At 47.2% G+C, this 23,469-nt stretch overlaps 1 protein-coding gene across 7 annotated transcripts in view; it reads right to left on the bottom strand.

Moving 5' to 3' along the window:
- TMEM132D (transmembrane protein 132D) overlaps positions 1–23,469 on the bottom strand; it is a 184,191-nt gene that overhangs the window by 14,410 nt on the left and 146,312 nt on the right. For all 7 annotated transcript variants that reach the window (XR_015774226.1, XM_088065080.1, XM_088065084.1 and 4 more), the window contains exon 5: positions 20,041–20,184. Coding sequence is in view for 6 of the 7 variants with exons in the window: in XM_088065080.1 (XP_087921206.1) it covers positions 20,041–20,184 (144 nt within the window). In the remaining variant the exon portion in view is untranslated. The remainder of the gene's footprint in view (positions 1–20,040; positions 20,185–23,469) is intronic.

The following is a 23,469-nucleotide window of genomic DNA, read 5'->3' as shown; positions in this document are numbered from 1 at the left end:
AGCCCTGTATCCCTGTATCCCTGCAGCCCTGTATCCCTGTATCCCTGCAGCCCTGCATCCCTGTATCCCTGTATCCCTGCAGCCCTGTATCCCTGTATCCCTGTATCCCTGTATCCCTGTATCCCTGCAGCCCTGTATCCCTGTATCCCTGCATCCCTGTATCCCTGCAGCCCTGCAACCCTGCAACCCTGTATCCCTGCATCCCTGCAGCCCTGTATCCCTGCATCCCTGCAGCCCTGTATCCCTGCATCCCTCCATCTCTGCATCCCTCCATCCCTGCAGCCCTGCAGGGGAGGCTGCTGGGCCACCCCAGCACAGACAAACACTGCCAGGGGCATTGCTGCTCCAAGGCACTTCTTCCTTAGGTGTATTCCAAAGCCTGTTTGTGTTGTTTGAAAAGGGATCATCTTGTCCTCTACACCTTCTGTACGCTCTTGGGCTGTGATCACAAACCAGAGAAATGAGTTTTTTACTAATTTCTCATCTTTTATTTCTCATTATCTGTGGAAGAACACACTAAACCCTTGGAGGGCCTGTAGCAGGACTTTAGCCAGCCTGGGGAAAACGTGGGAAGGAGCAGTCAAGCCTCTCACGAATCCCACCCAGCCCTGTCACACCGACCTCCTGCATCCACTGCTCCAGTGAGCGCAGTTCCCATCCCTTTCCTGAAAGGATTTTACTGCTGTTCCCACTCCCCTGGTGTGCAGGCTGTCTGTGGGAGATGTGAATGTGTGGCTGGAATTCCTTTGGTCCCATAAACCCTGTGTCAGCCCTGGGCTGAGCAGAATCCAAAGACCTAACAGGAGGGAAAGGGGAATGTACGTCGGAACTCCCAGAAGAGGAACGCAGCATCTCACTGTCAGCTCTCAGAAATAACCGTAACAGCCTTTCCCCACCTCATTATCATTATTAAATTCCCATGGGATAACAGTAAAGCCTCACAGGAACTGCTTTCCTGCAACAGTAATTTGCTTGGAACTCTGAGGAAGTCACAGCTAATAAATCTTTGAAAATAAAATGTATTTTGAGCAGTTTAGGTCTATGCATGTCAAGGGTGGCCAGTTGGGAAGGAAAGCCTCTGGTATTTCCACACAGAAATCTGTATTTTGGAATCACTCTGTGACTCTGTGCCCCATCCATGCTGCTGTAAATGATCTTTCCCCCTTCAAGCGCTCTCTGTACATAACACACGCTTCAAACACAGCCCTGCCACCGGGGCAAGCTCCTGGGATCTCCTCTGATTTAGCACTGCACACATTTCCCTTGGTCTACCAGCACAAATGGGGATATTTAGTAACCTAAGTTATGATAATGAGCCCTGCCTAAATCACTGCTGTCAGAAGAAGAATGGGGGAGCCTCTGCTAACCATTAAAAATGAATGAGGTGGGAAATAAATAAGCAAAAGCAGCTCATTTGAGCTATAAAAGACTTCAGAACACAAGCTGTGTACCAAGGTACAAAAGGATGAGGCCATTATTAGCTCTATAAGTCACTTACAAATGACTCGGGGGAGGCGGAGTCGCCTTTAATCACCCGAGGGAGATGCTCTGAGATAACCGAGCCCAGCCCAAAGGATGCGGGGTGAGATAAGAGCTCTGATCTCAGCCCTCTCCTGAAGGGACCTGTCCCAGTCCGGCCTGCTGGGGAGCCGAGGTGAGGGAATCACCGTCCCCAGAGGCGATGGCAGCAGCACATCTGTAACAGCACCCGGCTGCTGCTGGAATCGGGATAATCTCAGCATCCCGTGCTGCAGAGGAAAGGCTGGATTCCCTTCCCCGGGAAGAAACAGTGAATGCAAACGGGACCGAGTTTAGGGATGCTCCTCCTGCAGGTCCAGCAGGACAAACATCCCACGCTGGGCAGCTCCTGAAAGCATGGCCTGACCCTGCTCACTGATTCCAGACAGGCTTTAACCTGCATCACCTGCACCAAAGCTTTCCCCATTTGGTGGGATTTACACTGAATAAGGTCTTCTTAATTTAAAATATTTTGAATTTTAATTGCGGGGGTTGAAGTATTTGACAGAATCTGAAAATCCCCTTTCAAAGGTGATAGATGACAGAACAAGGGGGAACAGTTTTAAACTGAAAGAGGGCATGATATTAGATATTGTGAAGGAATTCTTCCCTTTACCACGGGGTGCCCAGAGCAGCTGGGGCTGCCCCTGGACCCCTGGCAGTGCCCAGGCCAGGCTGGATGGGGCTGGGAGCACCTGGGACAGTGGGAGATGTCCCTGCCATGGCTGGGGGGACCTTGCTGATGTCCCTCCCAACCCAAACCATCCTATGAAATGATGAGCCTCCAGACCTCTCAGCCCATCATCCTCCCCAGCTCTCTGCTCAGTGCAGAAGGGTCTCACTAGAGCAGCTCTCAGGTGACACACAGGAACTCTGCGCATTCGGACAAACCACAGGCTGCTCTGAATTTGGGAAGTGCCCCCCTTCAAACACCAACACCGTTCTGCAGAGGTTTTCCTGCAGCACCACACCAAAAATCGCTGCATCCACAGCTGTATCTGCTTTTTCTACCAGAGACAAACATCTCCCCTGGTTTTGCAGGGTGGTGTTTGCTGCCAGGCTTCCCACAGTGCCCCCATGCACGCCCACCTAGCTCTGCTGTAAACAGGTGCCAGCAGAGACCTGTGCACATGAGAAATGTTTTCCATTCCACTAATCCACCTGAAGCATCTCACAGAGCACATTGATTAAGAGAACTCCAATATCACTTAATTCCTAAGAAATATTCTGGTTTGTTGTGCAGCTTTGTGGCAAACATCAATACATTATGTTCAGCCGAACATACCCGAGTGAAACATGCAATGGGACATTTTAAAAGGACTCACAATTCTGGGCAAACATCCAGCTGCACTGCAAGTTTAACAGCTCCTTTGTGATCTGACACAGCGTCCGCTGTGTGTCGGTGTTACCAACTGACAAATCCCCTCATTAACAGTCTCTCCTCAGGAATCACCTTTTGCTTTTTAAAATCAAGGCTTGGCGGATAAAACCCCCGCGGGTTTTTCCTTCCCGTGGTTTTTTTTGCCCCTGTTTCCCTGGGCAGCTCTTCTCTGCGCTGGGGATTTGCACAGATTTTCTGCATTTACTGGGGTTGTGAGAGAGGAGCAGCTTCTGCCCAGCCCTTTGTGAACAGGTTTTTAGGTCTCTGTGTGCTCACCTGTGATTTTTTTGTGCCCATGGGCTGCCTTTGAGGAGCTTGTCCCCACTGACCCCTGACGTGTCCCTGCTGCTGTGTCCCCTCCCCACGGCGCTGCAGGATGAGTGCTGCTTCTCACCAGACACCTACATCTGCTTTCATTTTTGGGTCACGAAATTCAGTTTCATTTCAATTTCAAATGATTAAAATTATGTAAAAATACCACAACATCAAGGGAAAAGTTATTTTAAAATGAAAAAAATCAAAACATTTCATTTTGGAAATGTCAAAACAAGTTGTTTCCTTGACACAACAAGAAGCTGGTAGCATCCTTTTCTTCTTTTTTTCTTCTGTCAGAGATGAAATTCCAAGGAAATTAGCATCATTTCACGAAGCTGCCTTACAGGACTACACATTCTGACTGAATAAACCCTGCCAAATTTTCCCCAATAAGCCTTAATCAGCTGGGGCCACAAATCAAAACAAAATCATCACGATGGAACTGTTCTCAATTAAACTCCAATCCCATGGACTCCTTTGGCACAGTGAACAGAGCTATTCCCAGTGCAGGGAGGGTCGGAAAGGCACAGAACAACCTTCCCACAAGCCTGGGAACAATTCCCAGCTCCCTCACACACTTACAGCTGCCTGTGGGTAATTTATTGAGATCAATACCCCGAAGGATACTGAAGTGCTAAACTCCCACTGAACTCTAGAGGAGTTTGGTGCTTAAACCTCTCTAAGAATCCGGCCTTTAATCTCCCTTTGATGTATTTGTGAAATAAGGCTCCCATCCCCTTGTTTTACAGGGGTTTTGGGAAGCCTGATCTGTGAGAAACAAGGAAGAGTTCAGGTGCTGGAGTTACACAAATGCATCTTTCTGTTGATTCAAATTTCTGTTCTTTGGGCCTTCAGCTCCTCACCTGCAGCAGCTGCTCCCAAGGGCAGGGGCAGCTCTGGGGGGGCAGGTTTGGGATGCAGATTTGGGGAGCAGATTTGGGGGGTGCAGATTTGGGGGGGGCAGATTTGGGGGGTGCAGATTTGGGGAGCAGATTTGGGGAGCAGATTTGGGGGGTGCAGATTTGGGGGTGCAGATTTGGGGTGCAGATTTGGGGGGTGCAGATTTGGGGAGCAGATTTGGGGGGGTGCAGATTTGGGGTGCAGATTTGGGGGGGTGCAGATTTGGGGTGCAGATTTGGGGTGCAGATTTGGGGAGCAGATTTGGGGTGCAGATTTGGGGGGTGCAGATTTGGGGGGTGCAGATTTGGGGAGCAGATTTGGGGAGCAGATTTGGGGGGGTGCAGATTTGGGATGCAGATTTGGGGAGCAGATTTGGGGGGTGCAGATTTGGGGGGTGCAGATTTGGGGAGTGCAGATTTGGGGGTGCAGATTTGTGGTGCAGATTTGCGGTGCAGATTTGGGGAGCAGATTTGGGGGGGTGCAGATTTGGGGTGCAGATTTGGGGTGCAGATTTGGGGAGCAGATTTGGGGTGCAGATTTGGGGGGTGCAGATTTGGGGGGTGCAGATTTGGGGAGCAGATTTGGGGGGAGCAGATTTGGGGGGTGCAGATTTGGGGGGTGCAGATTTGGGGAGCAGATTTGGGGGGTGCAGATTTGGGGGGTGCAGATTTGGGGGGTGCAGATTTGGGGGTGCAGATTTGGGGAGCAGATTTGGGGTGCAGATTTGGGGAGCAGATTTGGGGGGTGCAGATTTGGGGAGCAGATTTGGGGGGTGCAGATTTGGGGTGCAGATTTGGGGAGCAGATTTGGGGGGTGCAGATTTGGAGGTGCAGATTTGGGATGCAGGCTCCTCTGCACATCCCCATGGACTGCAGCCCCTCCACACACCCACTACAATTTATTTTTTCCCTGTTGGAAAAAGTGAGATCCTCCTTTAAAGGGTTTTCATAACTTTATGGAAAATTGCTTCAAACAAAATAAAATACAAAAATTCTTCTGCATCAATGGATGAAAAAAGAAATTACCGCCTTTACTGTAGTTTTACACATGACTGCTATTAAACTTCGGTCCAACAAACCAACAGCTGTTGGCTTTCTTTGCAAAGAAAAAGAAATAGAGAAGCTGGCTTAAAATGCTTTTTCTTTAAGGCTGTAAGAGAAATGTAAATTCTTCCAGACCATTCTGGACTTCTAAATGAGTTAGAAAGAAGCACTGGGCTGATGTATTCTCTGCCTCCTTGGATTCACTCATCTTTCATCTCCATCACTGCACGGCAGACTGGAAGCATCGCTATTTTTTTTGACAACATTCTCATTTTTCCAGCTTCCAAGAAATCTCTAGACAGGGATTGTCAGTTCTAATTATGCAGCTCGTGCTGCAGCAACAGGTGGTTACCAAGGGCTCAGGAACAACATTTCCCCTTTTGCAAAGGGATGCCAAAGCCTGGTCCTGCCAAGGCGGCACACGAGGGTGGGCAGGAGGGGGAAGGTGTGGAGCAGGAGAGCTGCTGCTGCTGCTGCTGCTGCTGGTGGCCCCTCTGCCAACCTTCCCAAACTCACCTGCAAGGGACACCTGGGCTGCCTGGGCTCAGGGTGCCCCAGCTCTGGGCAGGTTACAGCACCCAGAGCCAGCTGAGCGCTAAAAGCTCCGAGTTAGGAGGTGTGAGCTGTGCCCACGTAATTCAGCTGCACATCTGTCCCCAGACACCACAGCCTGGACATCTCTGTGCCACAGGCCACGGCAGGACACACCACGGGCAGGGCACAGCCACAAACTGGACTGGCTGCTCAGGGATGCTGTCCTGAGGAGAGCCAAATTCCATCCCTCAGGGGGGGACATCCCCTGGTAAGCTTTGATCCTGCCCCAAACAGGCACATCTGTGTTTTTAACTTCTGCCACTAATGGCTTAGACAGACATTTTAATTAGGGACACTACTGAGGACTGATGTGACCCAAGCCAAGCACGAGACCAGACCTCCCCAGACTTAAAGGAGATGAGAGCTGCACAGGAGAAGCGACTGAAAAGCCCCTGCAGTGAGCAGAGAACACCAGGATGAAAGGAGAGGGGTTTGAACTCCTCGGGGCACTCAGACTTCCGTGTCCCACAAGCCCAGATCTGCAGGCACCGACTTGAGCTGAGCCACTTCTCAGCTGGCACTGAACAGAACAATGGCCAAATGCTTCTGAGATCACTTGTGGAGCTCAGACACCGCCCCAGCAAGGGCACTGCGTTTCAGTCACTTCCACACAGCCAAAAGGAGATGAAATGTGCTCAGCAATGGCAGACTTTAGAGCCACAGGGACAAAGAGATTTCCATCTTGGTAACAGGGGACTTCAAAGAGTTTTAAGGATCCTCCTTCTGCCACAGAGTTTGCCCAGGAAAAGTCTAGTTCTACTCCTCTGGCAAGTGTTCAGATATCCAACATCACTTTAGGGAACAAAAGGAAAAATCAGTTGCAATATACATTCACTCATGCATGCACTGGAAAGTTGGCCAACACTTTGAAGTGACAGGGGAAAATAATGCAACAGCAAAGCATGAAAACTTTCTGAAAGAGTCCTAAAGAGTCCCATGCCTTTTTAAGGCAAGAATGACTTGCAGAGAAGCATGTCTGAGCAGGCCTGTGCCCCAACAGCAGAGCAGCAGCCACAGGTGCCAGGTGGGAGCTGCCACCAGCCCACACGGACAGGCTGGAGAGCCAGAGAATGTTCTCCAAACCTCCCTTGCTGTGAAAGCGACTGCAGAGGCTGCACTGGAATGGGAGTGAACCCTTTCACTGGGCAGGGAGAGGTTGCTGTCCTCTCCTGAGCCACCAGCCCAAGCTGAGCTCAGCCTGGGGCTGCACCAGGGCAGCACCGAGCTGTGAGCGGGCTGGGGGCACTCAGTGCTGCCCTGGCACACAGCTCTGCTCCTGCCAGAGCCCTTCCAGCACTGCTCCCACCCTGAGCACACCCCTCAGCCAGCCCTGCTGAGGGGCTGAGCCAGCCCAGCATCTCCCAGGGACACAAACCATCCACACCCACTCGCTCCAAACAGAGGTCATCGTTTTGACAAATTAGTTAAATCTCTCACAGTCAGCAACGAGCACCCTGAATTATTCAACAGGCATCTGTCTTTTTCCCTTACAAAAATGGCCCGGGAAGCAATAAGTGTATTTCACTTGAACCACTTCTGAAAGATGTAAGACAGTTTGGGTTCACTCCAATGCCCCTTGAAGTCAATGCGAGCCTTTAATTTAATTTTCATTTAATTAATTTCATTAAATTTGCAGATGATGCCAAGCTGGGAGGGGTTAGAAGTCCTCTGGAGAACAAGCTTAGAATTCAAAATGATCTTTGTAGTGTAGAAAACTGTCTGAAATAAATAGATGAGATTGAAGAAAGGTAAGGGCAAAGTGCAAAGCTGGATAGAAACAATTAAGTGCAGGATGGGGAAGATTGGCCTGGTGACATCAGTGGAGAAAAGGATTTGAACTAGAGAGGATCTGACTGGAAGCTCTCCCACTCCAGGGACCACTGAGGACTGGAACACGATAATTAACAACTGCAGTAACATTTCAGATCTGCTTAGACAAATTACTTTCAAGAATGCTTTCCATAGCTGGAAATGTTCCTTTCATCTCAGCTGGAAAATTCCAGCGATTTTTGTGCTTTATAGTGAGATATGGCACGCACAACTTTTCCTGTCTGCAGTCCATGCAGGTCATCTACAAGAAATGCAGGTTTGACACAAGTATTTCATCTTTGCTCCTCAGGTTCAGCACTGATCACAGAAGCAGGTCCTGTTGTGGGAAATACGTTTCACAGGGAACACAGCCCTGTGAAATCCTCCCCTCCTCTGAACCTCCAGGAGGACAGAGCAGACTCACACCCTTTCCTGACCACCTCAGTGCACTAACGTGGAGCAATTTATGCTGCTGGTATGCAATTAAATAAGTTTGCAGTGCACAAAGTAAACATTACTTCGAACTTCCTTCTTTCCCTACTAGATGTGAGAAAATGCTGAAGATATTATTCTCACCTGTATTTATAGCATTAGATGTGAAGCATTCTGATGTGCAAGAAAAACCACTGCCTGAAAATTGATCACACTTTGTTAAATCAAGAAGATTCATGGAAAAAAGGTATTAAAAAGATGGAAGAAAAGGCATCCTGTTTTCCTCAGACAGCTAAACAAAAGCCTGGTTTAGGACCAGTGAAATCACTATGGATCAATACTGCTTCATTTCTGTGTCTCTTCACACAGTCAGGTAAAAAAATAACAACAATGGTGCTGCTGATGAACATTTCATGTTTCAACTATTCCCATTATCTAACAGCATTACAGCATTTTGCAAAAAAACCTCCTGACAACACTTTGTAAAGCACATCACAGTGAGGGCTCAGTGCTTCTGACATAAATGTGTGTCTCTGTGTGCAGTTTTTCATATAAATACCTATTTATGTAGTACAGATATCATTATCCTCATTGTGGGAATGAAGGAATTAACTGTTTAAAGGTTTCCCATGGCCACAGAGAGCTGGGGAATGTTACCTGCAAATGCTCTCTGGGATGAGACGTGAAGTCTCATTACTGTGACGTCGGAGAATAATCAACCAAACAATGAAAACAGCTACATTTAGCATCAATAGGAAAGCCAGGCCAGAAACATTTCCTCTCACATAGCCTAGAAAAAATAATTCAACAAGCCCACACTTGTGGAATGGGTGGAAGTCCAGGTGAGGACTGAAGAGATGGGGTTTCAATTTCGTCTCTGCCTTTTGACCTCACAAAAGGTGTTTTTTGTGCTGTGTTTATTGATGAATGTTTTATTCCTGGCTGTTGGTGTCACAGGACGGGCTCTGAGGCTCAGTGCTGCTGGGAGATGCTGCAGGTGGCAGGAGCAGAGCGAGCCCTGCAGCTCCCACCACACAGGACCAGGGCTCTGGGGCTTTCCTCCAACAGCCCCAGGGCAAAGGGAGCTCTCTGAACATGTCCAGGGGCAGTGCAGAGCACAAAAACATCAGCTCTTCTCCCCATGAGCAAGCACCAAAGGCCAGCGGGGCCCAGCTCCCGGGGGAGGCACAGCAGGGCAGCCAGGGGACAGCATCGCTGCCAACCTGAGCCCACAGCTCCTGCAAGCTCCTCTTTCCTCCAGAGAAATGACAAGAGCAACACAGTCAGTAAAATATTTCAGGAGCTGGTTTCAGCGAGGGTAGGGAATCGAAGGCGGAGGATAATTTGAAAGCGTTTTGTAAGATTTTACCTGCTTGTTCCCTATTGACTCTGCTGGGAGTCATGCTGCTTTGATCTTCCAAATGCTTTCACACTCCTTCCACCCTGACAAGCACTACACCTCGGATCTATTTACTGGGAAATTGAGGTGAGGCCTGAAGCTTGATATCTGAGCTATCTTCAAACAACCAAGAGGAGAGAATGGCCAGACTAGAAAAGAGGCTCCATCGAGCACAAAGTGCCCTGCTGTAATGACACATCCTGCATGTTCTGTCTTTAGGAATTGATGTTGCTAATAGCAAAGTCTCATGGCTGATCAAGAAGCCTCAGTGAAGCTGGATTTCAGGTGAAGCTGGATTTCAGGTGAAGCTGGATTTCAGGTTCCAGCAGGGTGTGGAAGCTGCAGGAATGAGCAGGTGTGGGTCTGTGTACTCAGTAGCTGGATTTTTTCCAGAGAACTGCTATTTACAGCTTAGGCAAATTCTGGACACTTCATGAGACAAGTGTGCCAGTCAGCATGACAAAAAACCCTCCACAGAATGGCCTGGACAACTCATTTCACCAGGAGTGTTCCTTCCAAATCCCCAGTGCTGGCTGGCAGGGAATGGCACAGCTTAGGCTCCCTGGATTACAGCAACTCCTTATTTCCATAACTCCTTGTAAAACTTCTGACTAAATTTATGAGAAAAGGTAATTTTCTTAATACAGCGACTGTGTCCTGCTCCCTTGCAATCCATTATTCCTCACACAATTTTAAAGTTCATCTACCTTAAGCAAATCTGGCTGTTTCAGCTGAAAGTTGTGCAGCCTTAGGCGTTCTTTATCAGATGAGCAGATGATCTTCTTAACACCTCGAGTTTCTGAGCTTCATAGCATTCACTAAATCAATCTCCCTTTCATGATTTGTATTTATACCAATGCCCAATTCTATTACAACTCTCTCTTATGCTTTCTCAATTTCCTCTATTATTCTTTTTTAGGTCTATAATATAATTTCAATGGCTTACTCAGAGGCTGTCACTTCATATTTACGAACTGAAACTTGAATGTGCATTATTACTTTATTTTTATGAAAATCCATGATAACTAATGCAGTGATTCAATTTCTACCAAGAGGCTTTATGTTTGGTTTCCTATCTGGCCTCTAACCTTCATTCCTCCAAACAAACTTTTACATCTCTATTTACATATTGGGATCATTAAAGCTCTTTTCATCTCCCCGTCTCAATGGCTACAGAAACTATAAAGGATTTAGGCAGGAGTTTAATTAGGAACTGCTCTTTTCTGTATTTCAGGCTACATTTCACGTGGAAGGGTAAAATATGCCTCCAAGAAATGAAAGACTTGATGCAAGCCCCAGGAGCCCCAGGCTGGGTAAGTTTTAGTGGAGCAGGCAATTATGCAGTGGCAGATCCTGGTGCTGGGTCCATTCCACGGGAAGCTTGCATTCATTTTACATCTCTGTAAGAAAATCACCCCCGGCAGTTTGCCTCTGTTTTGCCATGGTACCCATGCAGACACAATCAGGCTGTTTTCAGCAAGGTTTTTCCTTATTTTCTTTCTTCAGGGAGCATGGAACATCTCAGAGTTCCATCTCAGAGACGCTGTGGTCAGTCCTGTCCCTGCTCTGGGCCACCTGCACTCCTGTCCTGCTGAGAAGGAGCCACAGGTGCTGCTGCACTGGCACTGCTCCTGGCTGAGGGGCCAGGCTGGGCTCAGGAAAACACCAAACTCCAGAAGAGCCTGGCTGGGTGATGGCCTCATTATGGTTCTGTGATTAAAACTCATAAAACCCATGGCAGCCCTGCAGGGATCTGCCAGCACAGACCGGCCAGACTGGGAGCGGCCCCAGGGCACACTGGGCTCCTCCAGCACCAGGTTCTGCCCTCGCTGCTTCCTGGGCTGCTCAGGGAAGGAACTCCTCTCCCACACCATGACATTCTGGGACCATCCCATTCCTCCTTCCCCAGCAATTTCTTTTCTGCAGTTTTCCTGTGCTGAGCACACTTTGTGGTACTCAATGTCTCATTTTATCCACTCAACAGCAACAAAACAACCAGCCTCTGAAGGAAGCTCTTGTCAGTAATTAGCCCTGCTGGAGATCAGATGATACCTGTCAGCTCTGGCACTAAAGAGTCCGGGGTGAGGTTAATCACACCTGCACACGGCCTCACAGAATGAGTATCAATGGATGCTGTCCAGCTGAATCTGCTGCGGGAACAGAGAGCTCCAGATGAGATTAGACACACACATTGTTCAGCCTGGGAACAAAGGGCACGGTTTGGGAATCTGCTTGTCAAGGTGTCTTCAGGAATTAGCAGAGTACACACACGTTCTGCCAGAGGGGCTGCTGCTCCTCCCGTCCCAGGGCCCCCAGAAATCCTCGCCATGGGATTATGAGCCTAGGGAAACACTGGCTTTCAAGATTTGTTACAAGCTTCAAACTCAGCTCAGCATCAGCAAAATGTGTGAAGAACTTTCAAGGAAACACGGGCTGCCTTATGGCTGTGGCAGTGGAACAGCTGAAATTGGCTCTGGCTGATCTTTGCTTTCAGCGCCAGACAAACGCATCCCGTGACAGCCCGAGCCGTGCTCAGACACAAACAGCTTCCCAGAGAGGAGCACACTTCTCTTCTCCTCATCTCATAAAGTGCAGAGCAATCCCATTAGCTCCACTGGGTGAAATCTGCATTTGCAGTGGCAGAAATGAGATCCAGTCGTTAACAGAAGTTGTGTGTGGTGCACGTGAGCCCGACTTTCCTGTAGTGACAGCAAGTGCAATTAATATAATGCTCACAGACAATGCATCAGATAGACTTTAGTACCATCCATGGTGCCTTTAGAAGCCTCCTCACCAGGGCAAAGGATACTTCCCCTCATTACTGAAGTTTCACTTCTCCCTCTCTGCCTTTTAGTGGAATGAAATGAAGCATGTAATGGAACGTCATATTCATAGATTTCATTCTGGTATCAGCTCCAGGTCTGCACAAAATCTCAACCACTACAACAGCTTTTCACATGCTCACAAATGCTCAAAGAAATTGCTGAGGGCACTCAAATCCCCAAGTCTAAAGAAGATGCCCTAAATTTACTCAAACAAAACCCCTTTACAGCTGCAAAATAATTACCTGCTTGCAAATAATCACATTATTTTTAATATGAACAGATTATTTAAGTGGGGAGAAAATATCAGCTTTGTATAATACCCACCTGCTCTAAATACACAGTTACACTTTTAGTTAAAATTGAAGAGCCATTAAAGCCACTTTTTGTAGGTGCTTAGGTTTCTAATTTGCAATTAAATTAATTGGATTTGAATGCCTAAATTGATTCAGAAATCAGGCTTATCATCCAATAACCAGTTAAAGAGGATGATGCTGCAAACCAAGGCTGAAACAGGAAAGTTGTTCAGCATTTCTGTGTGCAGCTGATGGGGGAAGCCAATGGCCACGGTGTCAGAAAAGGCAGCAGAGCAGAGGCTGTCACCCGTGCAGAGCACGAGAACTGCTACAGATACTCATTTCTGGAAATAAACTGCAGCCAGGCAACTCCTGGGATTCTGGCATCTCCAGCACTTTTCAGATCTGTTTGACTGGTTTACCTTCTTTTCCCTTGAAATCCTTAAGTACTGCATAATTTTTTTATATAACTGCAAAGAGAAAAAGTACATGGGTAGCCAAAAGTCACCATCCCAAAGGGAATGCAAAATGGTCCAGACAGTGAATGAAGAGAAATCTTCAGCCAACCAACCTGCACAGACTCTGTTATGTAAGAAATCTGAAAATATTTCTAAATCCTTCCTTACTCAGCCACTGATATTTATCATGACAGAATTTTGTATGGGCTGTGATTAAGTGCAATTTAACAGGAGTGATTTCTGGAGAGCCTGTGCTCTGTCCCAGCCAGGGTTATGTATGTTAATAACAGCCCTAATGACGATGCTTATACATTTTATGTCTCAAAGCGTTCTTTGGGGGTTTAGCATTAATGCTCCGTATCTGCCAAGGAAATCCAGCAGCATTCCACACCTTTTGTGTGCATCTCTGCTGAGACAGATCAAATAAAGCAGTGCCAGGGCCCACAATGGCACAGCCTGTCACAGCTGAAAGCAAATGCCAGAGCCCACACTATCACATTTCAGCACAGCACCTCACAAACCATCCCAGGGGATGTTATCCAATTGTTATCCCATCTTATTAAGGAAGAAATGAAAATCAAGTGTCACACGCTGTGTGCAGGCTGAGCCCTTATTAGAGCCTGCAACGCCTAAAATCCCATTGCAGGCTTAACCATTAGAGCAGGATTCCTTCCTTCATTAGAACAGCATTAAAAATTCGGGTTCATTATGGCCTTTGGAGCCCAGCCTTCCTGACCCAAGCAGCCTCCCCTTTTCTGCACAGATGCATGTCCAGAACCAGCCCTTGCTCCTCTGACTGTCACTGTGAGCTCGAGGAGCCCTGCAAGTATTGCACAGCTGATGTTCAGGAGACTTCAGCTCTGACCAGCGCTTCTCCAGTAACTCCAGAACCTGAGGCTCCCCCTCAGCAAGTACTGACAGCCCCTGGACATCAGCCAAACATATCTTGGCACATGCTCTTTTATTTTAGCAAGAGCAGCCCCTTATCTGGACAGTCCTGCTAATGATAAGCCATGATAAGCAGAAGTCACTCTGTGGCTGTGGAAAGTCCCAAATTGGGCTGAGCAGGCAGTCATTTACATGGCACCGTGTAGCTCTTTACAGCGTGGTGAGAAAGCAGCACAGAGCTCAGTGCCAGGACCTGGAGATGCTCAGAGCTGGCTCCAGCAGCTGGAAATAACCTCAGTCCATCAGGAAGAGTGGCAGAAGGTCACTGGAGCTGCTGGTCACACTGGGAACGCTCTCAGGGGAAGCCTGGCAGTTCCTGATCCTGATTCAAGCTCCTGTTTTGGAGACAGGTGTCAGTGGATGCTGGGAGCCCAGGATAGCTCTGCTTCTCTCAGGGTAACATCACCTGCTGCCAGCTCTGCTCTGCTGCCCCAGCCCAGGGGAAGGGAGCAGGGAACTCATCTCCCTCTGCCTTGTCTGCTCCTTCCCCCCTAGCACGTTTTCTCTAGAGATAAACCAAAACTCCCTTCTCACGGAGATGATGGAGTGTTTCCCAAAACCAAGGTTCAGCACACAGTGAGGTGGGGTTGGAAAGCAGCTAAAAATCCCTGACTGCCCTCAGCAAGTCCTGGGGATTTGGACATTCCCCCAGGACTGTCTCCACTGCACAGATGTGCTGGGGCACCTGCCAGACCTTCACCCTCCCTGCTGAGCACCTTCATGGGATCAGCCTTTTGCAGGGATGGGCTCAGGATAGCGGTGTGGCAGCCAGGGAAAGCCTGGCTGTCATTCCAACAAACACACAACAGCAAGAGGCACTGCTGGCCACCTCTCAGCCTCTGATCCCTGCTCCAGAGTCACTCCTGTCCAGTGCTGGCACTGGGAGCATCCCAAAGCAGCGCAGGGAGCCGAGCAGGCACACAGCTCACTCACCAAAAATACAAATGGATTCATTTCCACTCAGCAGCACTCCTGGGCAGCACAGCCAGCTCTGTGTGAGCTCCCAGCAGCCACAGAACTGCACCTCAGCTCTCTGGGGACATTCACCAGCCCCTGCTGGGCTCAGCAAATGATTGGATTTGCTCACTGGGATCCCCCTTGGCATTACTGTCCACAAGTTCTTTAGATTTTGCCTCATTTATTTTATGGATATAGACATATTCCTCCCTATAAAGGAAGAGAAATACCCACAGAAAGAGATTATTATCCCTGGCTCTACAAGAACATGTATTTTTTCCCATGAAGCACAAAACCCCCAGATTCCTGGCTATCTTCTGTAGAATTTTGAAGAAGCCTCAACTCAGAAATTATTTGGATTACTTTTTTTTTCCATTACAGAGGAGTTTTTTATCTTATAAGCTTATAGCCTTTCAAAAATATAAAGGAAGTGCAGGCAGCAGTGGCTGTCGCAGTCCCACTGGGGTTTTCAGTATGGATGATTACAAAAAGGCAAATAACACCACAGAAACCTCGTTACTTCCCACGATTCACATCAGAATGATGAATTGGCAGAATATGAAAGAGACAAATCCAGTAACTTCAACAGCTTTAGGTGAGTCTCAGACAATTCCTGGGAGATGCAAGTCTGTTCTATTGGTTCTAAATTCAGAATTCATCTTTGCCACGTCTGTTTTTCATACCAGAGAGAGATTAAAATTGTGCTTTCTCCCTTTCCAACCAGCACCAGCAGCACATGAACTGGACTCTACAGTTATTATTACAACTCTCAGTTTTGACAGTGCATTTTTCTGAGTTTTTCCTGTATCCTGACTCCCAGAGCAGAGCAGAAAAAGCATTTTCATTTCTAAAGTTGCTGCATGCTAAGGTGAAAAGGTCAGATAGATTCTGATGTCAGGAATACTGAAACTGAGTTGAAATGACAGGACATGATTTCATCATTTTCTATCAAAATGAAATGTTTGGACATTGTGGAAAATAAAAACATACATTTGCTGACTTAGATCCAGATTGTTTACAAGATGGATCAAACATTTTTGGGAATGGAATAAGGCAGTTCAGCTGGTGAGAACAATCCCATTGTATTATGGAAAATCATGGCATGAACTTGATCTTCAGTGCACTCTCAAGGCCCAGATTTATCAATTGTGTTCTATATTATGGATATAAAGTGTGGCACATTCTGGCTAGCCACTTTAACAGATCACTGCTTCTCAAACAAGGGCCTGCCCTTCTGGCTGCCCCTTTGCCCTGTCCCCAGGGCAGGATGATGCCCTGGGTCCTGTCCTCCTCCCTGCACTGATCCCCTGGAGCAAGCACAGCCTGAGCACTGGCTTCCCCCTGCCTCTGGTTTTAGACTCAATAATTCACTTTTAGCTTGCCCTTGACAGAGCACTGGGAAACTGGGATTCCTCCCCCTCGTGCTCTGGAGGTTTTGTGTGTCTGTGCAGTGCCTGTGCAGGAGCTCCCAGAGCTGTGGACGTGTGTGACACTGTCCAGGAGAGCAGAGGAGCATCCCCGGGCTGCCCTGGGGCACAGATCTGCAGCTCTGCAGCACCACAGCCCAACTCAGCAGCACAGAAAACCCTGCACTCCCTTATTTGCTCCCTTTCATTCTCTTACTCTGCCACTCCAGTGACTTTAGAAGAATTCAACTTCTCCCTGAAGTGCACAAGTGTAAGGAAGAAAAGGAACAGCTGTTAAAAGTTTCATGCTTTAAAGCACTGTCTGCTTCGGGCTACTTTAAATGCTCTGACACTCCAGCTTCGGTAAAGTCTGTCACATGATTAAAAAGATGTTATTTTGCCACGGGTAAAACCACACTAAGTGTTAGTGAAAGATTTATTAACCCGCAGTAATATTTCACAAATTGCCAAGCGTGCTGCTCTCCCCTCTGAGCCACTCCAAAGTGTCAGAGCAGAGCTGCCAGTCCCTCCCTGGAGCAGGAGTGCCCATCCCGAGCTCTGAGCTCTGCCAGGCTCAGCATCCCTGACACAGCAGAGCCCCCAGAACGGGCTGGGGAGCTCTGGGAAAGCAAAGGGAAATACAGGCTGGACACTGGAAAAAGTATTGCTGGAAGGGTGATAAAGAACTGGAGTGGTCTGCCTGGGGAAGGGGAGTCACCATCCCTGGATGTGGCACTCGGTGCTGTGGTTTAGGGGAGCTGCTGGGGCTGGACTTGATGTTCTTGAAGGTCTCTTCCAACCCAGTGATCCTGTGATTGTGTGCAGTGGGAATTCTGAGAGAGGCCACGCTGGGCTCTGGGATCACTCCCAGGCTGTGCAAAGGATGGCAGCAGCAACAACAGCCCCCTGCACTCCCTGAGCCCCAGCAGCTCCCACAGCTCCCAGTACAGCCCCAGCAGCTCCCACAGCTCCCAGTACAGCCCCAGCAGCTCCCACAGCTCCCAGTACAGCCCCAGCAGCTCCCACAGCTCCCAGTACAGCCCCAGCAGCTCCCACAGCTCCCAGTACAGCCCCAGCAGCTCCCACAGCTCCCAGTACAGCCCCAGCAGCTCCCACAGCTCCCAGTACAGCCCCAGCAGCTCCCACAGCTCCCAGTACAGCCCCAGCAGCTCCCACAGCTCCCAGTACAGCCCCAGCAGCTCCCACAGCTCCCAGTACAGCCCCAGCAGCTCCCACAGCTCCCAGTACAGCCCCAGCAGCTGCAGGGAACCAGCTGGAGGGGTTTATAGGAAAAGCACTCGGGTTTGGATCACACAGATTGCCAGTGGAGTCCTCTAGGAAATGCACAGTACAACACAAAACTGGGGCCCAGGAACTGGATCCTGTTCCCAGTGCTGGCACCAACACTCTGAGGCTTCTGGCAACTTTCAGGTGTCTGATCTAACAGAATGAACAAACTGGAATTTTTGTTTCAGGATAACCCAAATGCAGATTTTCAATTAACTCATCAAACTGGAAACCCAGAGCACTGGAAAATGGTGCTTTGGAAACTTCTAGGCTTTGTTGAGCCTTGAAAAAAATGGCCATTTGGAAACAGAAATGTCTTTTCAAAATGAAAGACTGAAAGAAGCTGATTTTTCTTATCTCCTTATTCTTGATTAAAATAAAAATAAAAATATTGAGCGTTTATTCCTTACTAATAACTCAGCAAAAATAAAGTCTGCTCAAAAATCTCTCTTTTCTTTCCATTGGTTCAGTAGGAGTTTTACTCTCTACCAATGGTCAGTACTTCAGAGCACTTTGAACTTTACACCTTAACTTTTCTGGGGCTCACAGTCCTCACAGAGGACAGAGTCTGTCACACACCTCCATTCTTTGGTGTGGTTATTCTGTCATGCCGGACCAAACAATTTCTGGCAATCATTTGTCAATAAAAATATTGTTTCAATGGACTAAATTCTGCTCTGACTATTCAACCAAGTTCAGGTAGGTGCAGTTTGGCACAAAATGAGTCAGTGCAGAGTTTGGACCAGCTCTTCAAAGTTCTTTGAAGGCTCAGATGAAAGAAGTGAGTAATAAATGTGGACCCTGAAACGAAAAGAAGAATGAGGTATCCTCATTCTGCAAGGAAATTGAGCTTAACCTCATCATTAATCAACACCAAAAAGCCAGGAATAAAAGCTAAGCCACGAAGACATAATCAATCTGTTAGATGCTACTTGACAGATGCATTGAAAAACAGCAACAGTAAAGACCCAAAGAAATGTAATCTTAATCTTTCTGTTTCAATGGGCATCTTAAGCAGATTTTTCTTCCATTTTCTATTCCCTACTCTAATGCCCAGAGAACAGAAACTCTAATTACTGCTGCATGCTGAAGGCTGGCCAGTAATTATATATCTTTATCTTCATTAGATGCCTGTGAACAAGGCTTGCTCTGAACCAGAGCAGGTAAACTGCAAACTCCAGACACATTTTCAATGAAGAGCTTGCTTTAAACTGGCAACTCCTTTGAGCTGTGCAGAAAGCTGTGTGCTGCTGCAGGAGCCCAGGAGGTCCCTGATGGTCCCTGATGGTGACAGCCTGCCCTGACACGGGGCTCTTAATGCTGTGTGTACATGAATAATTCTAAACACACGGGCACTGATTGCTGCATTCATGTCCTTACAGGCAATGACTGAAACTTCAGAAAGAAAAACTGATTTTTTACATCCTTTCCAAATGATAGATTTGCTTTCAAAATCTTATTTTTCCTAATTCACCAAAAGAATTAAATAGAAGATGAGTGAGTTAGTAAGGGCTTAGTGCATTAACTCCCACAACATAAGGACAAATAATTTCCTTCTTGTTTTTAAATCTGAATTAAGTGCAACAATTTGCTATATTTGGCAGATTTACTGGATCCAAAAGGGCTTCATAGAAGAAAAGAGCCCCCAAACCCCAAAGGTTCCTAATAATACAGCCAGAAAGACACATTCAATCAAAAAGTACCAACATGGTGGCTAATCAGGTAAATATGAACACTGAGGAGATTCTAAAAGGAAAGCAAAAAAAATACTAAACTTTGAAATTGCTGGGGTCCATGTCATGTATGAGAAATTACCATGAAGCAATTATTTAAAACAAGTCCAATGAGCACAGAAATTGCAATTTTTTTTCCTCAGAAAATATAGCTCAGGAAAAACCATTTCCACCTCTGCCCAGCTCTGTTCTTTACTTCTTCTGCCCCGAGTTTGTGAAAAGATAAAAGCAGCTGTAGATAAAGCAACATTTTATCTGCCACCATCACCACTGCTGAGCAGCTCCTTGCACTTAATCATTCATCAAGCAGATGGAAATACCCGGGATTTTAGTGGTAATATTGGTACTTCAGAAACACCCTAATGTTACCAAGAGGCTCCAGTCCCATTTCAGGAACTAAAAGGAAGCTGGAGTTGTTCCTGTGAGCTCTGACCTCGCTGTGGCCAGGAAAGCACAGCCCAACATTCCTGCAGCCCCTGGAACCAGGAGGGCAGGGGGGAGTCAGGGCTGGAAAAGCTCTTTTCAAACAAGTGTCAGCCAGTCCTGAGCAGGATGGAAATCTGGCATTTTGTGTTTGCTCTGCTGCTTCACTGAAGCGAGCTCCCCAGCAATAACAGCAATAATAATAAATCCCAGTGTTCCAGCAGGACAGCAGCTGGGAAAATGAAAGAACTTGTTCCATGAGGGAGCAGCACTGTTCTGCAGGGCCTGTGCCCCCGTGGAAGGAGCAGTCTGAGCCTACCTTAATGACATCTTCATCTGATGATCTGCATTCCACAGACTCCACAAGGTCAGTCACAGTGCCATCATCTTCCACAGAAACCACCTTGACAGGGACAGCCACTGTTTTCCCAGTGAGAATAGCTGTGTTCAGGATCTCTGCTTCCTGGGAGACAAGAAAACAAAACAAAAGGCCACTTTATATATACTGCTATTAATTCATTAGTACCACCTAGACTCAGCTTTACTTCAGTCCCTCATGGCAAGAGCTGTTCTAAGTGCAGCAGGCAGGAGAGAGGTTTCCTCCCTCTGGTGCTGAACCAAACTCCCAGGTGTGATTCTGCTGAGACATTTGTCATGCCCTGTCCCTTGAGTGTTCACCGAGGGCAGAGCAGCAGAGGGAGTGACCCTGCACCACATGAGCAAAAGCACCTGGCTGTGGCAGCAGGGACATCTCCAGCCTGGGTGTGACAGCAGGGACATCTCCAGCCTGGGTGTGACAGCAGGGACATCTCCAGCCTGGGTGTGACAGCAGGGACATCTCCAGCCTGGGTGTGACAGCAGGGACATCTCCAGCCTGGGTGTGGCAGCAGGGACATCTCCAGCCCGAGCAGTGTGCTTACTTGATTATCTTACTTACACCGAGCCCCTCCAATAATAAAATGAAATAATCAGAGAAAAACATGGCTCTTCATGCATTAGAAACGGAAGAGCAGGTAATCTTTATTCTGAAATCGCTACCATGGTAAATAAGTAGTAATACTTTAAAGAAGATGCTGGAGTGAGTGTTCTTTGCTTACTGAAGAGATTCATATTAAATAAGTGAGCATATTAAGCCCTCCAGCAGGAACGTGTTCAGAGGATGTACACAGTAAGCGTCAATTTAAGTTGAAATGCAGAAGTGAATACCTATTAGTTTTTTTCAATTTTAATAGGTAGCTTCCCTGAAATTTAATTTCAGACATCTTTTGCCTCATCTTTCCTAGGGTGAAAAAAAAAAGGACCTTAACAATATCTTTATAAATCTTTCTGAATTTCTGTTTCTGCCCCCAGCCGTGTGTGTATACACAGAATTTCCCAGTGTTTGTGTGTGTGTAAAGAAATAAAAGCATGGCCAACTCCTGCTTGGCTTTGAGCTGGCTGCAGCTGAACTCCCCTCTCAGTTCAGGACAGAGGGGTCCCCCCTGAGCCCCTGAGTGTGCTCTGAGCCCGTCTGTAAATGCTGCTGAGCCCTCCCAAAGCACCTCCACCCTGGGCCTGGCCACCTCCCTGCCTGAGCCACCAACAAATGCATCGCTGCTCCTCTCCTGCACATCAGCTGCATCATCCCAGCCACTCCATCCTTAGAAGTGCTCATCCTTCTACAATACACAGGGAAAAGAAGACTCAAAACTCCCCATGGCACCGTAATTCCTGCTCTGGAAGCACAGCAGATCTCCAGAGACATTCTTCATTAGAGAAGTCTAAATCTTTACAGGCTAAAGTTCTAATTTCAAAAACCAAGAGCGTTCCTCTCGGGTTTCAAGAGGTATTTTGGCTTTTGGGTTATGTACAGAGGGCAATCAGGAGGAGAATAAACTGATCCCTGCAATCTCCTGAAGTCCAGAGCATGCCACAAAGAATGAAAAGCTGCCTGCAAATCCCTCCCCTTTGCCATTCCTTAGCATTCTCTATTTTCTTCTTTCTCATGTATTTTCTACTAATCAGCATGTAGAGCATTAATCCAGGGCCCCACCTTGAATCTTTCCACTCTTTAGTTAAAGAAGAGCTGGATTTGCCTCCTGTTCAGCCATCCTGCTCAAATCAGAGGATCCACGCCTCAGTCGTGCATAACTAATTTCAAATCTTATTTAGCATCAAGTCTCAGAATTAAGCAGCTAAGTGACAGCTGTTTAATTAACTCCTTAAGCTGATTAGAAAGCATTACAGAAATCCCCCCAAGGAAGAGTTTATAACTGTCAAGAGAGCCTAAGGCCATGTTAATGCTTCTGTTTAAATTTAGTAAGCTTCTAAACCAATAAAGTCTAAATGCTTGACACTCTCATGGATGTGGTCAAACTCAGCTTTTTTTCTCCTGTTACCACTGCAAGGGTAGGAAACAAAACCAGCAACAGAGAGGGGATTTGGGAAGTCAGGGAGCAGCAGCTGAACAAAAAGCCAAGAGCTGCATCCCCCCACAGGAGCTGCTGCAGGTCCGGGGCACCAGCCCTCGGTTATTGGGGATTAGCTCTGAGCTGGAGTAAAGCTGAGCTTGCACCTGAAATGCAGAGTCATCTCCCAGCCCCTGGCTGCAAGGAAAAAGGGTTTGTTCATCGCCTCTTAAAACCTAAATCCACCTTTAATGATAAGATTATGGCAGCTGAAGTACAAGTTTTAGAGGCAGCTGCTGGGGCCAGATACAAGGTGCTGCAGAGAAACCAAAATTGCTCCAAAGCAGATTTCCTCGCCTGTAGTACATTATTGTCAGCTCTGAGCTTGCAAACAGCTTGAAAAATATAAAATATAATTCGGATTTCCTTATTTCCCTTGCTGTTTCCAGATTCTTTAGGATGCACTGGAAAAATTATTGAAAAATCAGCTGCAATTCTTCTGTGTCCCAAGGAATAAAGGAGCAGTGGCCAGAAATAACCCAAATTAATTTGTGAGCCCTTTAACATAAACAGAAGAGTTGAAAGTACAAGTTGAAATACTGCAAGTATGGGAAATGATGGTGAAACCTGAATGAGAAAATGTGAAAAGACCGACATGAACTTCAAGGTTAAATGTTTGGTTTAATGTGAGCACCTTTCATCACGCAGAATGAAACCTGAAGTCTCTGGGAATAGAGAGGAGGGGGATATTATAAGAAAATTAATCACATTTCATTCAAGCACTTGCTACTTAATCAGTTTCCTTTTCCCCAGTACAGGCAGGAGAGCCCCAGAGTGAGATGTGCTGACACAGGGTTAAAAAGGAGCAGCCACAGAAATCCAACTGCACGTTTCTCTGGACAGATCCACCTGCTGACTCCCACTCTTCCCCACAGCTCCTGGAGAGGAGAAAATGGAATTTTTTGAAGGGTAAAATGTGATTGAGAACCATTGTTTAGAAAGGAGTGGGTGGCAGAATCAATGCTTCAATATATTTTTCACCCTTTCTTCCTCAGCCTGTGATTCCTTGAATAATTTTGTGTCCATGTGGTGGGGGGTGACACCTCCAGCCACGCTCTCACTCCTCTCGGGGGCAGAATCAATGCAGGGAGCAGATGTGGCAAGGACGAGCAGTGGAACAAAACCCCAAACACACACAAAGCTCAGCAATCATAATTTTCCAGTTAAAAAACAGAGAGCAGCCAATGGCTGGGCTGTGCTGCAGGCTAAAAACAACACGGGATAATCAGAGCCTGTCTGCCCCTCCTACTGTCACATACGAGGCATGCAGCAAAAAATACCTAATTATATTTAATCTCAGA

This window comes from Pseudopodoces humilis, chromosome 20, assembly GCF_049639895.1.
Source record: "Pseudopodoces humilis isolate 2021_Gansu_Grassland_sample_001 chromosome 20, ASM4963989v1, whole genome shotgun sequence".
Taxonomy (NCBI): domain Eukaryota; kingdom Metazoa; phylum Chordata; class Aves; order Passeriformes; family Paridae; genus Pseudopodoces; species Pseudopodoces humilis.
Note: the sequence above shows the minus strand (reverse complement) of the source record. Positions and strands in the feature narration are given on the sequence as shown.